This window comes from Eucalyptus grandis, chromosome 11 (assembly GCF_016545825.1).
Source record: "Eucalyptus grandis isolate ANBG69807.140 chromosome 11, ASM1654582v1, whole genome shotgun sequence".
Classification (NCBI taxonomy): Eukaryota; Viridiplantae; Streptophyta; class Magnoliopsida; order Myrtales; family Myrtaceae; genus Eucalyptus; species Eucalyptus grandis.
Window position 1 is genome coordinate 1,615,800 of NC_052622.1, and position 15,574 is coordinate 1,631,373.

At 43.6% G+C, this 15,574-nt stretch overlaps 3 protein-coding genes across 4 annotated transcripts; 2 read left to right on the plus strand and 1 right to left on the minus strand.

Annotated features, from left to right (window-relative positions):
* Positions 1-1,442: 1,442 nt before the first annotated feature.
* On the plus strand, positions 1,443-3,847 carry LOC104424398 (protein ROOT PRIMORDIUM DEFECTIVE 1). The gene has a single exon (XM_010036803.3). The coding sequence runs from the start codon at positions 1,911-1,913 to the stop codon at positions 3,315-3,317; it is 1,407 nt and encodes a 468-aa protein (XP_010035105.1). The 5' UTR covers positions 1,443-1,910; the 3' UTR covers positions 3,318-3,847.
* A 3,360-nt stretch (positions 3,848-7,207) lies between these two features.
* LOC104424399 (E3 ubiquitin-protein ligase XBAT33) lies at positions 7,208-12,737 on the plus strand. Of its 2 annotated transcripts, XM_010036805.3 has the most exons (10): positions 7,208-7,747; positions 7,863-7,922; positions 8,369-8,440; positions 8,704-8,888; positions 9,194-9,354; positions 9,435-9,493; positions 9,572-9,618; positions 9,703-9,846; positions 10,324-10,415; positions 11,898-12,737. In XM_010036805.3, exons 1-10 carry the CDS (start codon positions 7,571-7,573, stop codon positions 12,434-12,436), a joined length of 1,536 nt encoding a protein of 511 aa, XP_010035107.1. In that variant the 5' UTR covers positions 7,208-7,570; the 3' UTR covers positions 12,437-12,737. The 2 variants fall into 2 exon arrangements, with proteins under 2 accessions (XP_010035107.1, XP_039160885.1); XM_039304951.1 differs by lacking the exons at positions 7,208-7,747; positions 7,863-7,922; positions 8,369-8,440 and adding an exon at positions 8,521-8,607.
* An 857-nt stretch (positions 12,738-13,594) lies between these two features.
* On the minus strand, positions 13,595-15,299 carry LOC104424400 (CEN-like protein 1). Its single transcript, XM_010036807.3, has 4 exons — positions 15,002-15,299; positions 14,797-14,858; positions 14,366-14,406; positions 13,595-14,247 (listed from the first exon to the last, which is right to left on the minus strand). Exons 1-4 carry the CDS (start codon positions 15,200-15,202, stop codon positions 14,027-14,029), a joined length of 525 nt encoding a protein of 174 aa, XP_010035109.1. The 5' UTR covers positions 15,203-15,299; the 3' UTR covers positions 13,595-14,026.
* Between the last annotated feature and the right edge of the window lie 275 nt (positions 15,300-15,574).

Here is a 15,574-nt window from a genome sequence, read left to right on the forward strand (position 1 = left end):
ACCGGTCAGGTTCCCGGTTCCGTGGGCGGATCCGCCCGCCCGCCCACCGGACCGGACCGGTACTATTTATAATTAAAAAAAAAAAAAACAAAAAACAAAATTCGCGAAGCCCCCTGCCCCTACCCCCTAATTCGCGAAGCCCTAATCGCGTTTCTTCTTCTTGAGCCTTCAATTCTCTCTGTTCCTTTCCTTCTCTTCGTCTTCGATTCCACGGTTCCACCCCCGTATCCACGCCGCCGCCGCTGCTCCTCCTCGCCACTATCAGCCCCCTCACGCCGGTCACCACTCGCCAACCGCATTGCTCCTTCGCCTCTCGCAAGAACTCTCGGCCGAGCCGGCGAGCCCTTTTCCGTCACTCAACAAGGTACGAAGCCCTAATTTGCGTCTCATCTCTTGATTCTCTTCCAATTTCTTCCTTAGTCTTTGATTATCTCTATGTTTCTTCCTCAATCTCTTCTCCTCGTCTTCGGTTCCTCACCAAGCATCCACGCCGCCGCCGCATTGCTCCTCCTCCGCCATTGTCCGCCCCCTCGCGCCGGGGTCGCCACTCGCCACAACCGCTCCTCGCCTCTGTTCGCCCCCTCGCCGACGCGCTCGGTCCCAGCTCCCTTCGTCTTTGATTCCTCACGAGCCTCGGCGACGCCGCCGCCGTTGTTGCTCCTCTGCCCATGTTGGCGTCAAAATCGGTTCCATGGATCCACCAGGAACCAGGACCAGGACCAGGCGGTCCGGTTCACGGGTGGATCCACGCAACAAACGGGTGGATCCCGGTTCTAATTTTTCGGAACCGGTCCTTGGCGAGCGGCTCCCGGTTCTAGGTCGGGAACCGCCCGCCCGGACCATGCACACCCCTATGGATATGCGCTTCAGTCGCTGCAGAGCTTGTCGTCAGAGCTGGAATCATGTACACATCAAGTGAAGGAGATAGGGGTAAAACTTATGCTGGTGTTGAGTTATGAATCGGCTAGATAAATAACAAAGTCACTTCCCTTTCAAGACAGGACACGAACCCTCTTCTTCAAATCAGTCATTTATTAAGAGGGATAGTAATACAAATGGTTCATGAACTTTCGTCCAATTACAATGTGGTCTTTGACCTTTGAATTTGTTCAATACGGCATTTTAATTTGTTTGATATAATTCTTAAACTTTTGATATATGTTTAATTTAATTCTTAAATATCATCTTTTTATTAATTTAAGTGTAGAGATAATATTTGTCGTTTATATATGGTTCAGGACTAAATTAAATATATACAAAAAGTTTTTGGATCACATTAAATATTGAAATGTTCAAGGACAATATTGCATATTTAGTTAAAGTTAATGAGTCATATTGAACAAATTAAAAGTTTAGGGATAAAAATGTATATTAGGCTTAAATGACCCAAATGCCCTCACTTTTTGAGGAATTTACACATGATGCCCAGACCCTCGAAAAACCCTGAGTCTTCTCTATTCTCCCTCCCTCCACCTTCAGTCACTGCCGGCTTCTGCCACCTCGCCGTCGCGCCGCCGTCAACGTCGTCGCCCCTCCCCGCGCCGTCGTCTCCCGTCGCCGTCGAGTCTCGTGCCGCTGGCTGTCGCCATCGTCCCGGTCTCGAACTCCGTCCGGTCTCTTTCTCTCCTCGAGGCCGCATCCGCTCGCGGCTGCCGCCGGCGGCGTCGCCTGCCTTGGGCGACATTAGTTCTTGGGTCACTCAAGGTCGACAACGCCGGAGCTGGGCTTCACGGCGAGGCATTCGTGACGCGCGGGGGAGCTGCTGCGGCGGCGGTCGGTGGAGTCGGCACCTGGGATTCCTCTGTTGTTCGTCGTCGCTCGTGCCGCCGGCGCTCCATGTCATCCGGGCATCAAATCAACGTCCGGTGAGCAAGAACCCTGAGCCCCGGTTTCCCCCCGAAAGCTTCTAGATGAAGAAGATCGTCTTCTCCACTTTCGCGACCAGTCTCCTCAAATCAGAGTCGCGCCAGCCCTCCAATTCGATAGCGTTCACTCTCCTCCGCAACCCCTTTTTCTCCAGATGGTTCTCTCAATCCACCTCCATCCCCAAGAACCTGAAGAGGGTCCGCGACCATGGGTACGACAACTACATGGAAGTCGAGAAGAAAACGCGCAAGGTCCTCAAGTTCCAGGACCTGATCCTCTCCCAGCGCAACCAGACCGTCCCAATTTCGCGCCTTGACGTCCTCGCCCGCAGGTTCGGGTTCAAGCAGCACGAGGCCGGGGCTTTCCTCCTCAAGTTCCCTCACGTTTTCGAGGTTTACGAGCACCCGGTGCAGAGGATTCTGTATTGCAGGCTGACCCGGAAGGCCCTTTTGCAAATCCAGCAGGAGAAGGAGGCTCTCGATGCCCAGATACCTGATGCCGTGGTTCGGCTCAGGAAGCTGCTGCTGATGTCTAACACGGGACGGCTGAGGCTGGAGCATGTGCGGATTGCGCGGTCCGCATTCGGGTTGCCTGAGGATTTCGAGTATTCGGTAATTTTGAAGTACCCAGAATTTTTTAGATTGTTTGATGCTAAAGCGACTAGGAATAAGTACATTGAGATTGTAGAGAGAGACCCTAGTTTAACTGTTTGTGCAATTGAGATGGCTAGAGAGAGGGAGTATAGAGAGAAGGGAATCGATGCGGAAGATGTGCGTTTCTCATTCATCATCAATTTCCCGCCTGGATTTAAGATTGGAAAGTATTATAGGATTGCAGTGTGGAAATGGCAACGAGTCCCATATTGGTCGCCTTATGAGGATGTTTCAAGGTATGATTTGAGGTCACTAGAGGCTCAGAAACGTATGGAGAAGAGGGCTGTGGCAGTGATTCATGAATTGCTTTCACTGACCATTGAGAAGAAGATCACGCTGGAGAGAATAGCACATTTTAGGATGGCAATGAATTTGCCAAAGAAGTTGAAGGACTTCCTCCTTCAACATCAAGGGATCTTCTATATTTCGACAAGGGGTAATCATGGCAAGCTTCACACCGTGTTTCTTAGGGAGGCTTATAAGAAGGGAGAGCTGATAGAACCAAATGATTTGTATTTGGCGAGAAGAAAATTGGCTGATTTGGTCTTGTCGAGTCCAAGAAAGGCAAACGTGGATAAGGAGCTTGTTAGTTATGGTAGAGACGATCACGATGAAATGAGGCGATTTAGGAGAGACCATATAGAGAATAAGATGATGAAATTTGATGTTCAGGAGAATTTTGTACTTGATGCGGAGGGGGATGAACAACCTGACTCGGATGCAGCTTCAGAAGCTGACTTTACGGATGACAGTGATGATGGTGAGGCAATTAACGATGAAGAAGAAGTAATCCATTGATTCGTTTTAGCATATTGAGAGAAGCTGTTTGTGGCTGGAGGCTAAAACTTTTCTCATGCAACACTGAATTTGAACATGAATCAGACTGCTCCCTGGTGTATTGGCGTTGTATTAATTGCTTACTACCTCTGGCACGGTTCAGACTATGGAATTAGAATTCACGTGCAAACAGGCAAATCGAAGACAAGCAGTCTAAGTCATAAGACAGCCACAAGTTCTTAAACTAGACATATGCTGGCCACAATGGCTTTGAGTTGATAAATGGTTCTCGTCTGCTCCACATCCAGAGAATTAAGTGAGCATCACTTCATCAGAAAATAAGGTGCTTCCATCTTCTGGGAAAGAAGTCTGTTTACTAGCTTGTGGAATAGAAATCAGTGAGATGAGGAGGATCTTTTTTTCATTCCAATTATTGTAGAATGTAAAAGAATGTTTTAGGCGAATTGATTTTGATAATTATATTGTATAAATATTTGTCCGATGATAGAAGCTAATTGCATCGAGCCACAGTATCATTGCTTTGATCGTAACTATTGAAATGGAAGACCAAATTGGACTCTGGACGTATCTATTGCGCAAGAAAAGATAAGAAATCCTGATGTCCTTCGGAAAGTTTTGTCCTTGAACTAGTCCAGACCTGAAATTGGAGCATCAGTTTCCATATTTGTGTTCTTCATGCGCTTTGGCTGATCTTGTATTTGTGTGCTCTTGCATCTTAAGATTATGCCAGTTGCCTCCCTCTGTCTTTTGCATGACAAAGTGGTCGGCAAAGTAGAACTCAATTTGGCATTTGTAAACCACTAGCTCAGGTTAAAGTAACCAACTGGAGGTGGTTTCAAATAGCAAGTATTTATCAGAGAGTTTCAAGCACAAGGCAATTGGTTTTCTTTAACAATAAAATCTTCTTATACCAAGCTGAGCACTGGTATGATCAGCTGTTATGGTTCAATTGGGCACAGGAACCTGGCAATGAACGGTGATTTTGGAGCGAATTCAAGACGTTATCTTCTCTCTTGTTTTTTTCTTTTTCCACCCTGAAATTTCGGGATCCTTGAACACCTGCACTTGCTCGTAACTAGGGGTCTGCCATGTGCAGTTCCATCATAGATAATGATGCCGATCTTACGTGGCATTTGGAATTTGCCTTATCTTGAGTGGAGGAGAAGTTGGAAGAGGACGTGTTTTTGAGGCGTTTGCCGCTGAAGAAGTTGAAGTTGGCTTAAGGTAGGTGGAATTTGACGTCGAACTCGAAAGCTGATCCTATCTTGAGAGTTCCTGCTCACATCTACCATGGAAATTTTATTGTTTTGAGTCACTTTCAGTGCCAGCTCCCAAGCTTCGTTCCGGACAACTGATAAACAACCAAACCATGCACCTGCGGACTAAAAAAGCACCTCTATCCTATGATTGATTAACAACAAATTCCGAGTTCATGTCCTCGAGAACTAAGGAAGATTCTTGAATCATGCAGTCACCTACCGGAATCGTCCCGTTTGTGATTCGCTTTGATACTGATGAGTTGGGGAAGTCCCCTTCCAAAGGGTCGATCCACCGATGTCATCCGAAGTTTCCTTGGTTTTTCGACACCCTATCGAACGCATGGGATGTTCCACGTAACATACAAGGCCCTTCCAGATAATTGTGCAGATTCATTCTGTTGCTTGACGCTGCAGGCATAAATAATCATCATTGTGCATGAATCATGCGGAGGAGATGTCTTTGCATATGGGTTTGATGTGGGGTCTGCAGATGGATATTCTCTTATGTCTGTATTCTTATGCAGAAACCGAACTTGGACTGATACGAAGGTGGAGTGTCGTTCATTGAAGAGATGAGGTGGTTCCAGCAACTTGTGAATGAAAACGACCGCGACGGCATCGTCGGTAGGATGTGAACATGTCGATGCGCACGTATGGCCGATGTCGCGTAACATCGCCCTCTGTTTTGGACGGCCGTATGCTTCGAAGCAACGACAATCAACCTATGCTGTGGACAGTAGCCGTGAAGATGTCATCACATGCATTTGTTTAAGGAGTTGTCCATTCAAACCATTAAACTAAGGGAGGAATATGGGAGATATTTGGGAAGAGGTCAGTATATAAAACACTGTGATCATGTTGACAGTGTATTTTTCAAGGAGCAGGATCTGAGGGATGATGACATCTCAGTGAGAAGACTATTGAATAAATTTGATGATCTGCTGCTCTCCATGCAAATAGCAGTAGTTTGAGGTTAAATATCTTTAGTGTTTTTTTTTTCAAGATAAATGAAGCCAATACAATATTTAATTATTAAGTCACGCATTCATCTAATTGCATAAATTTTTAGAATAATTAACAGTAGTACCACAAAACCTAACATAATCAATCATCTAATGCTTCTTTCGTTGATTATATTTGTAAAAAGTGGTAATGTGATTGCAAACAATCAATTATATACAAATGAAAATTGAGTATTATGTGTACTACCTTAAGAAATTCGAGCCTATAAAAGTGGGGATCCGGAACTCCATCCCTCCGGATCAAGGTCGTCAATTGTAAGAATGTCTTAGGACTCGAAACTCTAACTTATGTATCCCAAATCAATCTGGATGGCTCTTAGGCACGGTTCAATTTGAAACATTTTTTTTTACAAAGAAAATAACGTGGGAGGCTGTTTTTTCTTCTTCTATTTTTTTGAAAAAGAAGAAGAAGGGAATTTGGTTTCATTGGGGATGTGGAAACCAACCCTGAAATTAATGTTGACTTGACACGAGCGACCAACATTTTTTTCCGGAGGCCTCTCCTGTCCTGACCGATGGGGTCCGACGCGGGACCCACTTCCGAAGCTGATCCGACCAGGAGTGGTCCGCGGCTAGGACAAATACGGTTGATCCGATCCGACACCAACCTTGATTTCGATCCATTGCCTTGTTCCGGACGTTTGGCTCTACCGGAAAAAACCTTGTACTCTCTTTTTATAGTCCTATGGACTTATTAGTATACGTCAATTTGCGCCCCAAGCAGGTCGGAAAATTCCAAAGAAAATATATATTTTTATTTTTTTTCCTGCTGAACCGTCCAAGAAAATCGCTTGCCCAGATCTTGTAAAGTTATTTTCTTAAATAGACACTGCCTAGTTGCTGGAGCAAAAGAAGAAGAAAATCGCTTATTTGCTTTTGTGGCGTTGGCCCAAAAAGAGAAATTGCGTGGTCAATCATAATTATCCAATTAATCATTACGTCCAAATTTTTCCAGCCCTTTTTTTTCCACTCCTGACGGTGGACTTCACCTCAATACAAGGAAGTCAACGGCTGATTCATGCCCACGTTTTGGAAAAAAAGAAATAAAAACTAGTCATCCTCGAATATCATCGGCGCAATTTCCGACTGATTTTACATGGATCTAATCTCGAAAGAAGCTTCCTAAGTAACCCATAAGAGTCGTTTGACTATTTTCGGAAAAGGAAATTTTACCTAACGAATCACTCGACCACGGTGCTTGACTTTCGAGACGGTAAATTTTAAGATTTTCAAAGAATCTCATGAAATTTGTTAAATTCATAAAATCTCATGGAGGAAGAAGCTGGGAAATTCCCAATTTATTATTTTCTTTTCCCAATTCCTTACAAAATAATAAAGAGAAATATATGGAGTTAAAAAAAGAGAGGAAGATGGGGGAGGCGGGCGGGTGAAGAACCGTGGATAAAGTGAAAAGCGTGACCCACCTTCCTTTTTCACATCACCAAAAAATCATTTCATTTTTTTCTTCTTTTTTTTTTTGGGGGAAAAATCCATTCAATTGTCACGCGTAGAAGACAAGACAAAAAAAAAAAAAAATACATAGAGAGAGAGGAGAGAGAGAGAGGTAAAGTTCGCACCTTTACACGCCAACACGACCACTAGTACTCCCACCTTCTCCCTCCCTCCCCCCCTCCGGAAAAGCGAAGTAGCTCGCCAAGTGGAAAACGCTCGGCTCGATTCCCCATCCCGACGCTCGCCGCCGGAATCCGCCGCCTCCTCCGCCGGAGAGCCGCCCCGCCGCCAGCCCTCCTCCTCCGATCGCGGCCCCCATTTTTCAATTTCGAGCCTCCTCTTTTCTTCTTCCTTCTCTCTCTCTCTTTCTCTCTGTTTTTTTTTTTTTTTTTTGTTTAAACTTGAATTCGTTCCACGGATCGTTGACCTAAAATTAATATAAAAAGCGCGATCGATTCGGAGGTAGAGAGAGAGAGAGAGGTAGGAAGGGAGAGAGGGAGGGAAGGAGGGAGCGGGGGAAATGGGGAATTCGTTCGGCTGCTCGGCCTCCGGCGAGCGGCTGGTCTCGGCGGCCCGGGACGGCGACCTGGTGGAGGCGAAGATGCTGCTGGACTGCAACCCTTGCCTCGCCCGCTACTCCACCTTCGGCGGCCTCAATTCCCCTCTCCATTTCGCCGCCGCCAAGGGCCACAACGAGGTCCGCTCCCTCTCCCTCTCCTCTTCTTTTTTCTCGCATCAATTGGATTCCGTCGATGATCGGTAATCGTAATTTCGTGTCTTGTTTTTTTCTTCTTCTTTTTTTTGTGGTAAAGATTGTGGCTTTGTTGCTCGATAATGGAGCTGATGTGAATTCCAGAAACTACTGTGGGCAGGTACCGTCCTTGCTTCCGTTGCTCCGTTTTTTTTTTTTGAAAAAATTCTTTACGTAGCTGCCGAGTTATCGTTCGGCCTTTCTTTTTCCCCTGGATAATTGGAACTGCATTTGGATGATGTCACGTGTTTGGATTGCGGGACTTCAACGGGCTCCAATCTTGAAAGCTGAAGCTGGGATGGGGTTTGATTAATTGTAGTAGGCTACTTTGCGTGAGCTCTGGGGCTCCCGCACGCGCATACATCTGCAAATTCATTTCTTTTTCAGATTATTGGAGAATGGATGAATTTGTCTTCGGCTTTTTCTTGGAAAGAAAAAAAATTTGTGTATGCCGTGCGTCTCGACATAACGAGAGGAGGCAATTGTTAAGAAGTTGTTGATGCATCGGCAATTGATTCGATATGGCTTGATTTCTGATTTTTTGTTTCTCCTCGTTTGTGTGCACAGACGGCACTTATGCAGGCATGTCGATATGGGCATTGGGAAGTTGTCCAGACGCTACTGCTCTTCAGATGCAACGTGGGTTTCCTTCGAAATTGATCTCTTTTTAAGTTTTGCCGATATGCACCTTTCTAAGAGAAATTTTCTGTCTTCAAATATCTTGCCCCAGTCCAATGTTTGTGCAAGCTGGGGTTTTCAGATCTCATTTCTTAATATCCAATAATGGAGAGGCCTATTTCACTTGGGTGGGAAGTTGCTGTTCTATCTGTTCGGTGCAATGATTGCCGAGTTCAATACTGTGGCTCAGCATAATCACAATATGTATCCGCTGCAATTTTCAGGTTACAAGAGCAGATTATCTTAGTGGGAGGACAGCTCTTCATTTTGCAGCTGTAAATGGGCATGTCCGGTGTATAAGATTAGTTGTGGCTGACTTTGTTCCAAGTGCTCCTTATGAAGCAATAGCCAGGCAGCTGGATGGGGACAGAGGCGATGGAGCAAATGGCAAAGGCAAATGTGACCAGAGGTACGATGTTAGTTTCTCTTACTGGCTTTTTCCCTGCTCGAATTGAAGCACTTCCGTTTTCAAATTTGTCCTGGTGGGATCCCGAACATTAACTGTTGAACCTCAAGCTTTGGGAACGTCTAGAACTTTTGGTCTTTAGTACATGCTGCAAAAAAAAAAAAAAAATGACTTCTTAGGTTCTTGTTGGTAGAACCTAGGGTGAGGGTTTAGATAAGTCAGCAGTTGCCTTTTCTATTATTCATTGACGCTTGCTGCAAGGAGTTGAGAATCTATTCGTGCTATTTATCTTGTTCATTCCAGTGCAGTGCGCTGTCCAAGTTTGTAAACAAGGCAGCTGACGGTGGTATCACAGCTCTTCATATGGCAGCATTAAATGGGTATTTTGATTGTGTACAACTTTTGCTTGACCTTCATGCAAATGTATCAGCTGTCACATTTCACTATGGGACATCCATGGATTTGATAGGTACATGTTGTCTTCTTTATGCTTCGGTTCACTTTGAGGATCAATTACTTGTTCTTTGACACATCGGTGTATCTCCTTAGGAGCGGGCAGTACTCCTCTGCACTACGCTGCTTGTGGAGGGAATCTTAAGTGCTGTCAGGCAAGAGTTCTATTAGCTATGGAGCAATTATTTACGTCGCCTTTTTCACTGGAAACTGATGTAACATTTTTCTTTCAGATACTTCTTGCAAGAGGTGCCAGTCGGATGAATTTGAATTGCAATGGGTAGATATTGCATCTTGAGTCTCCTTGCTGCAGTTTTGAGATGAAATCATCTATCTAATCCTGACTTTTGGCATACTTTATTAGGTGGCTTCCTCTTGATGTTGCTAGAATGTGGGGGCGGCATTGGCTAGAGCCGCTGTTGGCTCCTAGTTCTGATTTGTTAATCCCAGTGTTTCCTCCTTCCAAGTATCTGTCTTTGCCTCTAATGAGCATTCTCAACGTAGCAAGGTAAGCCTGTCCCCTAACTGTTAGTCTAGCTGTTATATGAAACTAAAGTCATATATTGCCTTTTCTTTCTATTTGTGTCCTGAAAACTTTCTGGGTGCAACCTTTTTGAGATTTCATGCGAACACTTAATTTTAATAATGTAATGACCTCACAGCTTATTACCTTTTCAGTTCTTAAGAACATGAAATATTCTGTCCTTCCTCCACTAGTTTTAAAGTCTATGATGCAGGTGTTGAGCCATGTTTAGCTCCATATGTTCCATCCCAATTTACTTGTAGCAGAATTTTAGAACTGACATGTCATGTGCATTTCAAATTTCTTGATGAAATGGAACTATTTGGATCTAGCTATAGGAGTTTGGTAGTTGGTAAGATGACCTTAGAGATAGAACGAACAATTAAATACAGAGAAATGCTACCATGAGGAAGCAGTAGGTCAGATCATGTTTTTCCACTGACCTAGCTAAAAATAATGCAGAGATTCTGGGTTGCAATCCTCCACGACCTCCTCTGACGATATGGACATTTGCGCTGTCTGCTTGGAGAGAGCATGTAGTGTGGCAGCTGAAGGTTCGATGCTTCTGCCTCTGATCAGTTTCATTTTCTTTTTCAATATGTAACTTAAGAGGATAATAATAGACTCCACACTAGTCGTGCTTCACTATTATTAGATATCTGCTTCATTTTAATTTGGTCACTCGTTGCATTATTGATCGACAGTTTCTTTGTAAGCGTTCTTTACATTGTTGGAAAATCAGAAGGTATCCCTGTTTGTCTACTTTACCTCCTTTAATGATTTTTACAAGCTACTGGAACCAACTTATTCACAGTTTTCCCAACAAGTACTTGTTTGCGTTAAAAATCATTGGGAAAGCTTGATTTACTGAGGGTCTTATATCATTGTGTATAGACTTAATTCCTGGAGAAGTTGAGATTATGTATTAACATATTTATTAGCTGGATCGTATGGTAATATATGACTGAAATGACAGTAATTCATGAGTTCCTGATCAAGCTCTCTGTACTAAGGATGCATCTTTTTCAGTTTTTGCTCACAAACTACTGGATCAAGCTCTGTAGCAAGGATGACATATTTTCAGTGCTTGCTCCCAAACTACTGGTTTAGTTTGACTAGTTTCAACGATTAAACTTCCTGAGTGTAACTGTTTGCACCTTGCAAAGCACTCCTGCTAGGATTATTCTTCATGGTGGATAGTTCTTCTCAAGGAACCAATCTCAGAAATAATGCAAGATCATGATAGGACAGATTTAGGTACTGGAAAGTGAAGCAGTTAATAATGATACCATCACAATGTGCCAAATATATAAGATAATGGAAATCGACATGTCTTTTGTGAACAAGTTCTCAACTCTGAAGAATGAGAGTTGCTCAGGACATCATAAAGCATGATTTGTCAGAACAAGCCATTATACCTGTCAATAGGGAGCAGGTTGGATGGGTGCTTTCTGACCATTTAACATTAATCTCCCGAGTCACCACATTATCTTTATATATGAACCATAATTTCCTTGCTGCCTTCATATATGAACCATAATTTCCTTGCTGCATTTTTTGGCTGAAATTGATGATAATTCATTTCTCATTAAAGCAATGCTTAGCTGGTTTCTGTCATGCTTTCTGACTCTTGACGAGGTATCTTAGGGATGTGTTTGGACATTCTGAGCCTTTTCCCGATCATGAGGAACATATGAGATATTATTCAAATCCTTAATTTTAGGAGGATCATGACAGAGCTCCCGGTGGAGGAAACGAGAGAACCATTTTCACCTAAGATTGATGTGACTTACAATAAGAGTGGGATCTTGAGAGGAAGAATTAAGCCTCCAGAGGAGTTTTGCATGTTCGAGGATATCTTGATTTTTTGCTTCTTCTTGTTTTTTGTCCAGTATGATTGTTGAAATAGCCAAACTTTTTCCTCTCTTGATCTAATTTCCTAGCTTGCCTAAGGCATAGTAACTTGTAGCCAGTTTAACGTTCAGTCTAGAATCACTCATGTGCTTTGCTGATGGCATTTGACTTTAATTTTTCAGGTTGCGGCCATGAGCTTTGTGTGAGATGCGCTCTATATCTTTGCTCCACGAGCAACATATCTTCGGAGGTGGTGGGACCACCTGGGTGTATCCCATGCCCACTTTGTAGACATGGAGTTATTTCTTTTGTCAAAATTCCCGGTTCCCCTGCTAAGGCGATCAAACTTCACGCTTCCCTTGCCCTCTGTAACCCCTGCATTCTTCATCAATGTGATCCAGAGTTTCCTCCAGCATGTACACCCGATTTTAGGAAAAACCGTGTAGCTTCTGTTTCTTCAGATCTTTTTTGCCCCGTCACCTGTAGCCCATTTCCTTCTGTTTCCATTCCGCTTTGCACATGCAATGACAGGCCTTGCCCATCTTTTGAGCCCGGAGAGGAAGACGCAGAAGGGGAGACTCCCCATGATTCACAAGTGATAGCAACGGAACAAGATAAAGTGGACAGGCCTAGAGTGGAAAGAACGACATGCTCAAGCATGTTTTGGGGCAGAAGAAGTTGCAGCAGGGAACATCAGTGCAACTCGGAGATAAATGCCTGATCCTTGTATGGGAACTGAGGGCTCCTTTAAAGTCCTCTATATCTAGTTTTGATTCACAGTGACGAAATTTAGGTTTAAATGGGGGCGGAGGAAGAAGATTTTCAGATTTTACGTGTGCTTCTTTCTTGTTGGGCTCGATGCTTGTGGGTAAGTAAATTCATGTTGTTGGAGGATGACTGATTGCAAACGCTTTCTGTATTGAATTTTGAATTTATTCAGAAGGGTTTGTAAAAGAGGACGTCCGTCCCGAGATTTGTAGATTACAAGTGAATGCCAATCAAAAAGTGAACACTTCGCTCTACTTCTCTACCGTCATGACTCTTCTTAGACAGCAAACACGAGCTCTTTTGCCTGTGGAGCACAGAAATTGGATACATATGTTTTTTCATGCCGTGGTCATTATTGAATGAACGTCGACTGAACTGGGATGCTCGGAAATTGATGCAGCGCCAAAGCGATTGCTTCTACTACGGTCCTGTATCTGATTTCATGATGTGCCAGAGAAGGTACTCCTCTCAGGGTTTCATACATACGAGTCAAAGATACTCTCAGGGTTTCATACATACAAGTCCTATCGAGTTTAAATCCTCTGTAACGAGCTTTGTCTTTGCGTTCGTGGTTTAGGACTCTTTGTTCACATGCAAGTCATGTCACAAGGTCTCTGGGTTGATTTCTACCTTGAATATGTGGCAGATCTTTCCAGTAACTAGGAAATGGTATAAGTCGTCGAGGCAATGTATATGGCCGACCATTTTCTCACCTTGTTTCCTGTCCAACGTCACTCCTTGAAATCTTGTTTAAAGTTGAGGAAAGAGTGGAGCTACCGTTCTATTCTCCCAATCCGACTGAACTCTGCAAGGCAGGTTATGAAATTGAAAATTGAATCTTCAAGAAAATCGTGGCAAACTGCACCGCTATGATGTTATGACATGCATATGTCGTATGCAATTGGAGAGATTGTCGCTATGTTCATAACGTGATTTCCCAGGACCTGTTTTGAGTTCTTATCACATGTTGTCAAGGCCATGATGGCTTGGGGTCTTCCCCACAAATTCTAGGAACTTTGTTGCCGAACCTTTTTCCTACTTAGTCCTTCTACTTTTCCTAGTTTGCTGATTCACTTCAGACAATATAAGAGAGAGATGGAAGAAGCAGATGCTCCATCGATGATCGTTGCATGCCAATATAATAATACATATATTATATAAAGTGGCACAATTCCCAACCCTAGGACGTAGCTCTGATGCTACATGCATCCCCATCTAGTGTTTCTCCTCCCTTTTTTCTGGTCCTATGGAAAAAGACATGACATGGGAAAAAGCAACGACAGTTACCTACGCACAGTACCTAGTACTGAACCGGTACCGACCAATCGAAATGACACACACGACACAACATTCTCAAATCTCTTCCCACATGATTTGGTGACAAATCCAAGCCTTTTGGCAGCCTAGGGAAAAAAAAAAAAACTCAAGGAAAACGAAAGGAAAAAGGAAAAAAAGTTCTCATCAGCTAAGCTGAAGTTAATTGATAATGAGGACATGGTTTATAGTAATTTGGGATTGATGGTGGTGATGAGAGTCGATTTGATCATCTTCTTCTAGCGGCAGTCTCTCGCTGGGCATTGAAGTAGACGGCGGCAACAGGTGAGCCCAAGCCGTGGTTGAGAGAGAAGGCTCGGGTGTTGAAATGGTCTCTCGAAGCCGGAGCCCCAACCACAGTTTGCCTCCCTCTCTGCTTGAACAGCACGAACACATACCGGTGGATCCCTACCACCGGCCTCGGTGTCTCATAGCTCACGATCTCTCTCCCTGTGTCGATTGTATTAGCAAAGCGGTTTACTCATCACTCGAGCTATATCTTAAGAAGTACCGAATGGAGAAGGTAAAAAAAAATTTTGTTAAATAGCGGAAAAATAGAGGAGCTCACCAAAAGAAGCATTAGTAGTACCGGGAATGTCTGTAACCATCCTGAAATGTTGGAATTGCAAATTGAAATGTTAGACAAAGCGCTGTGTTAGAGAATCACAAGCGACATGATTGTCCAACCTAAATGAACAGGTGAGATGCATCAAACTTGTCTATTAAGAAACTCTCATTTTCATGTTAAACTAAGTTGTATCTACTAAGAGATTCATTTTCACATTGTCTAACCTACTCTTTTGAACTGTTGCAAAACAATTTGGCATCAGAACAAAGACAAATATTTCTTGAAGTTGTAGATGAAAACAGGTGATTTTTTTTTTTTTTTATAAATGCAGAGTGAGGCTGTTCTAGCTAGGTCTAAATTTGAGGTAAACGCGGTGTGAAAACAAATGTTATTGGTGAAAGATTATAGATAACAGTAGTGAGGAGACCAACCAGTGGAGATGTTCCCTTAAACGAGGATCACTAGGGCTTGGAGCATCTGGGTCAGTCATTATCTTCGCGTTGGCCCCAAACGATTGGAAGTAACCAAAACAAACGAGTCAGAAACTTATGAATCAAAGCAAGGAAGATACATCATCATACAAACAAATACACATAGACGAACTAGCAAAAGAGAGAAACTAAAGCATAGACTAACCAAAGTATAAGCCTCCCTCATGTCATCCCCGCCAACTTCCACGCGAGGCTTGGAAACAACAACGGCTGGCATGAGCTCATGGCCATTGGAGACTCTCTTGTTAGAGTTATAAATCACATTCAACCTCACTGTGGGTGTGAAAATGTCCACCACATCCCCCACCACTCTTCCCACAGTCAGCGGTTCCATTAGTCTCGACATTGTACGCGATCAAGAAAGCTCAAAAACCAACGAACTCGAATGAATTGGTCTCGGTATATTAATATGTTTGTCCCTAAGAGATCTGGTGGAGTGCATGGTTATTCAGCAAAGCAAGGGAGCCTTTTATAGGCAAGAGAAAGACGCAGAAATTAATTATAGGGAGGGAGGGAGGGAGGGAGAGAGGGCCTTGTAAGCGCTCGAGCTGGCTCAAAAGATTCGGAGATGCTCCAACATCCCGCTAAAAAGGTTGTGTCTTTTATGGAAAGGATTCAAACCAAAAGTGCATCTCTTTCCATCGGAACTGAGTTGTCTCTTTTATATAAGTTTGGAGAGAATTGAAGCCACTAGAGAGATGAGACCCATGATTAGTTT

Coding starts and splice junctions, on each gene's coding strand:
- LOC104424400 (XM_010036807.3), bottom strand. CDS start 15,202: ATGTCGAGACTAATGGAACCGCTGACTGTGGGAAGAGTGGTGGGGGAT. Junction 14,407..14,796: donor TTAAGGGAACATCTCCACTG/GTTGGTCTCCTC, acceptor CCAACATTTCAG/GATGGTTACAGACATTCCCG. Junction 14,248..14,365: donor TACTACTAATGCTTCTTTTG/GTGAGCTCCTCT, acceptor CAATCGACACAG/GGAGAGAGATCGTGAGCTAT.
- LOC104424399 (XM_010036805.3), top strand. CDS start 7,571: ATGGGGAATTCGTTCGGCTGCTCGGCCTCCGGCGAGCGGCTGGTCTCG. Junction 7,923..8,368: donor CCAGAAACTACTGTGGGCAG/GTACCGTCCTTG, acceptor TTGTGTGCACAG/ACGGCACTTATGCAGGCATG. Junction 9,619..9,702: donor ATGAATTTGAATTGCAATGG/GTAGATATTGCA, acceptor ATACTTTATTAG/GTGGCTTCCTCTTGATGTTG.
- LOC104424398 (XM_010036803.3), top strand. CDS start 1,911: ATGAAGAAGATCGTCTTCTCCACTTTCGCGACCAGTCTCCTCAAATCA.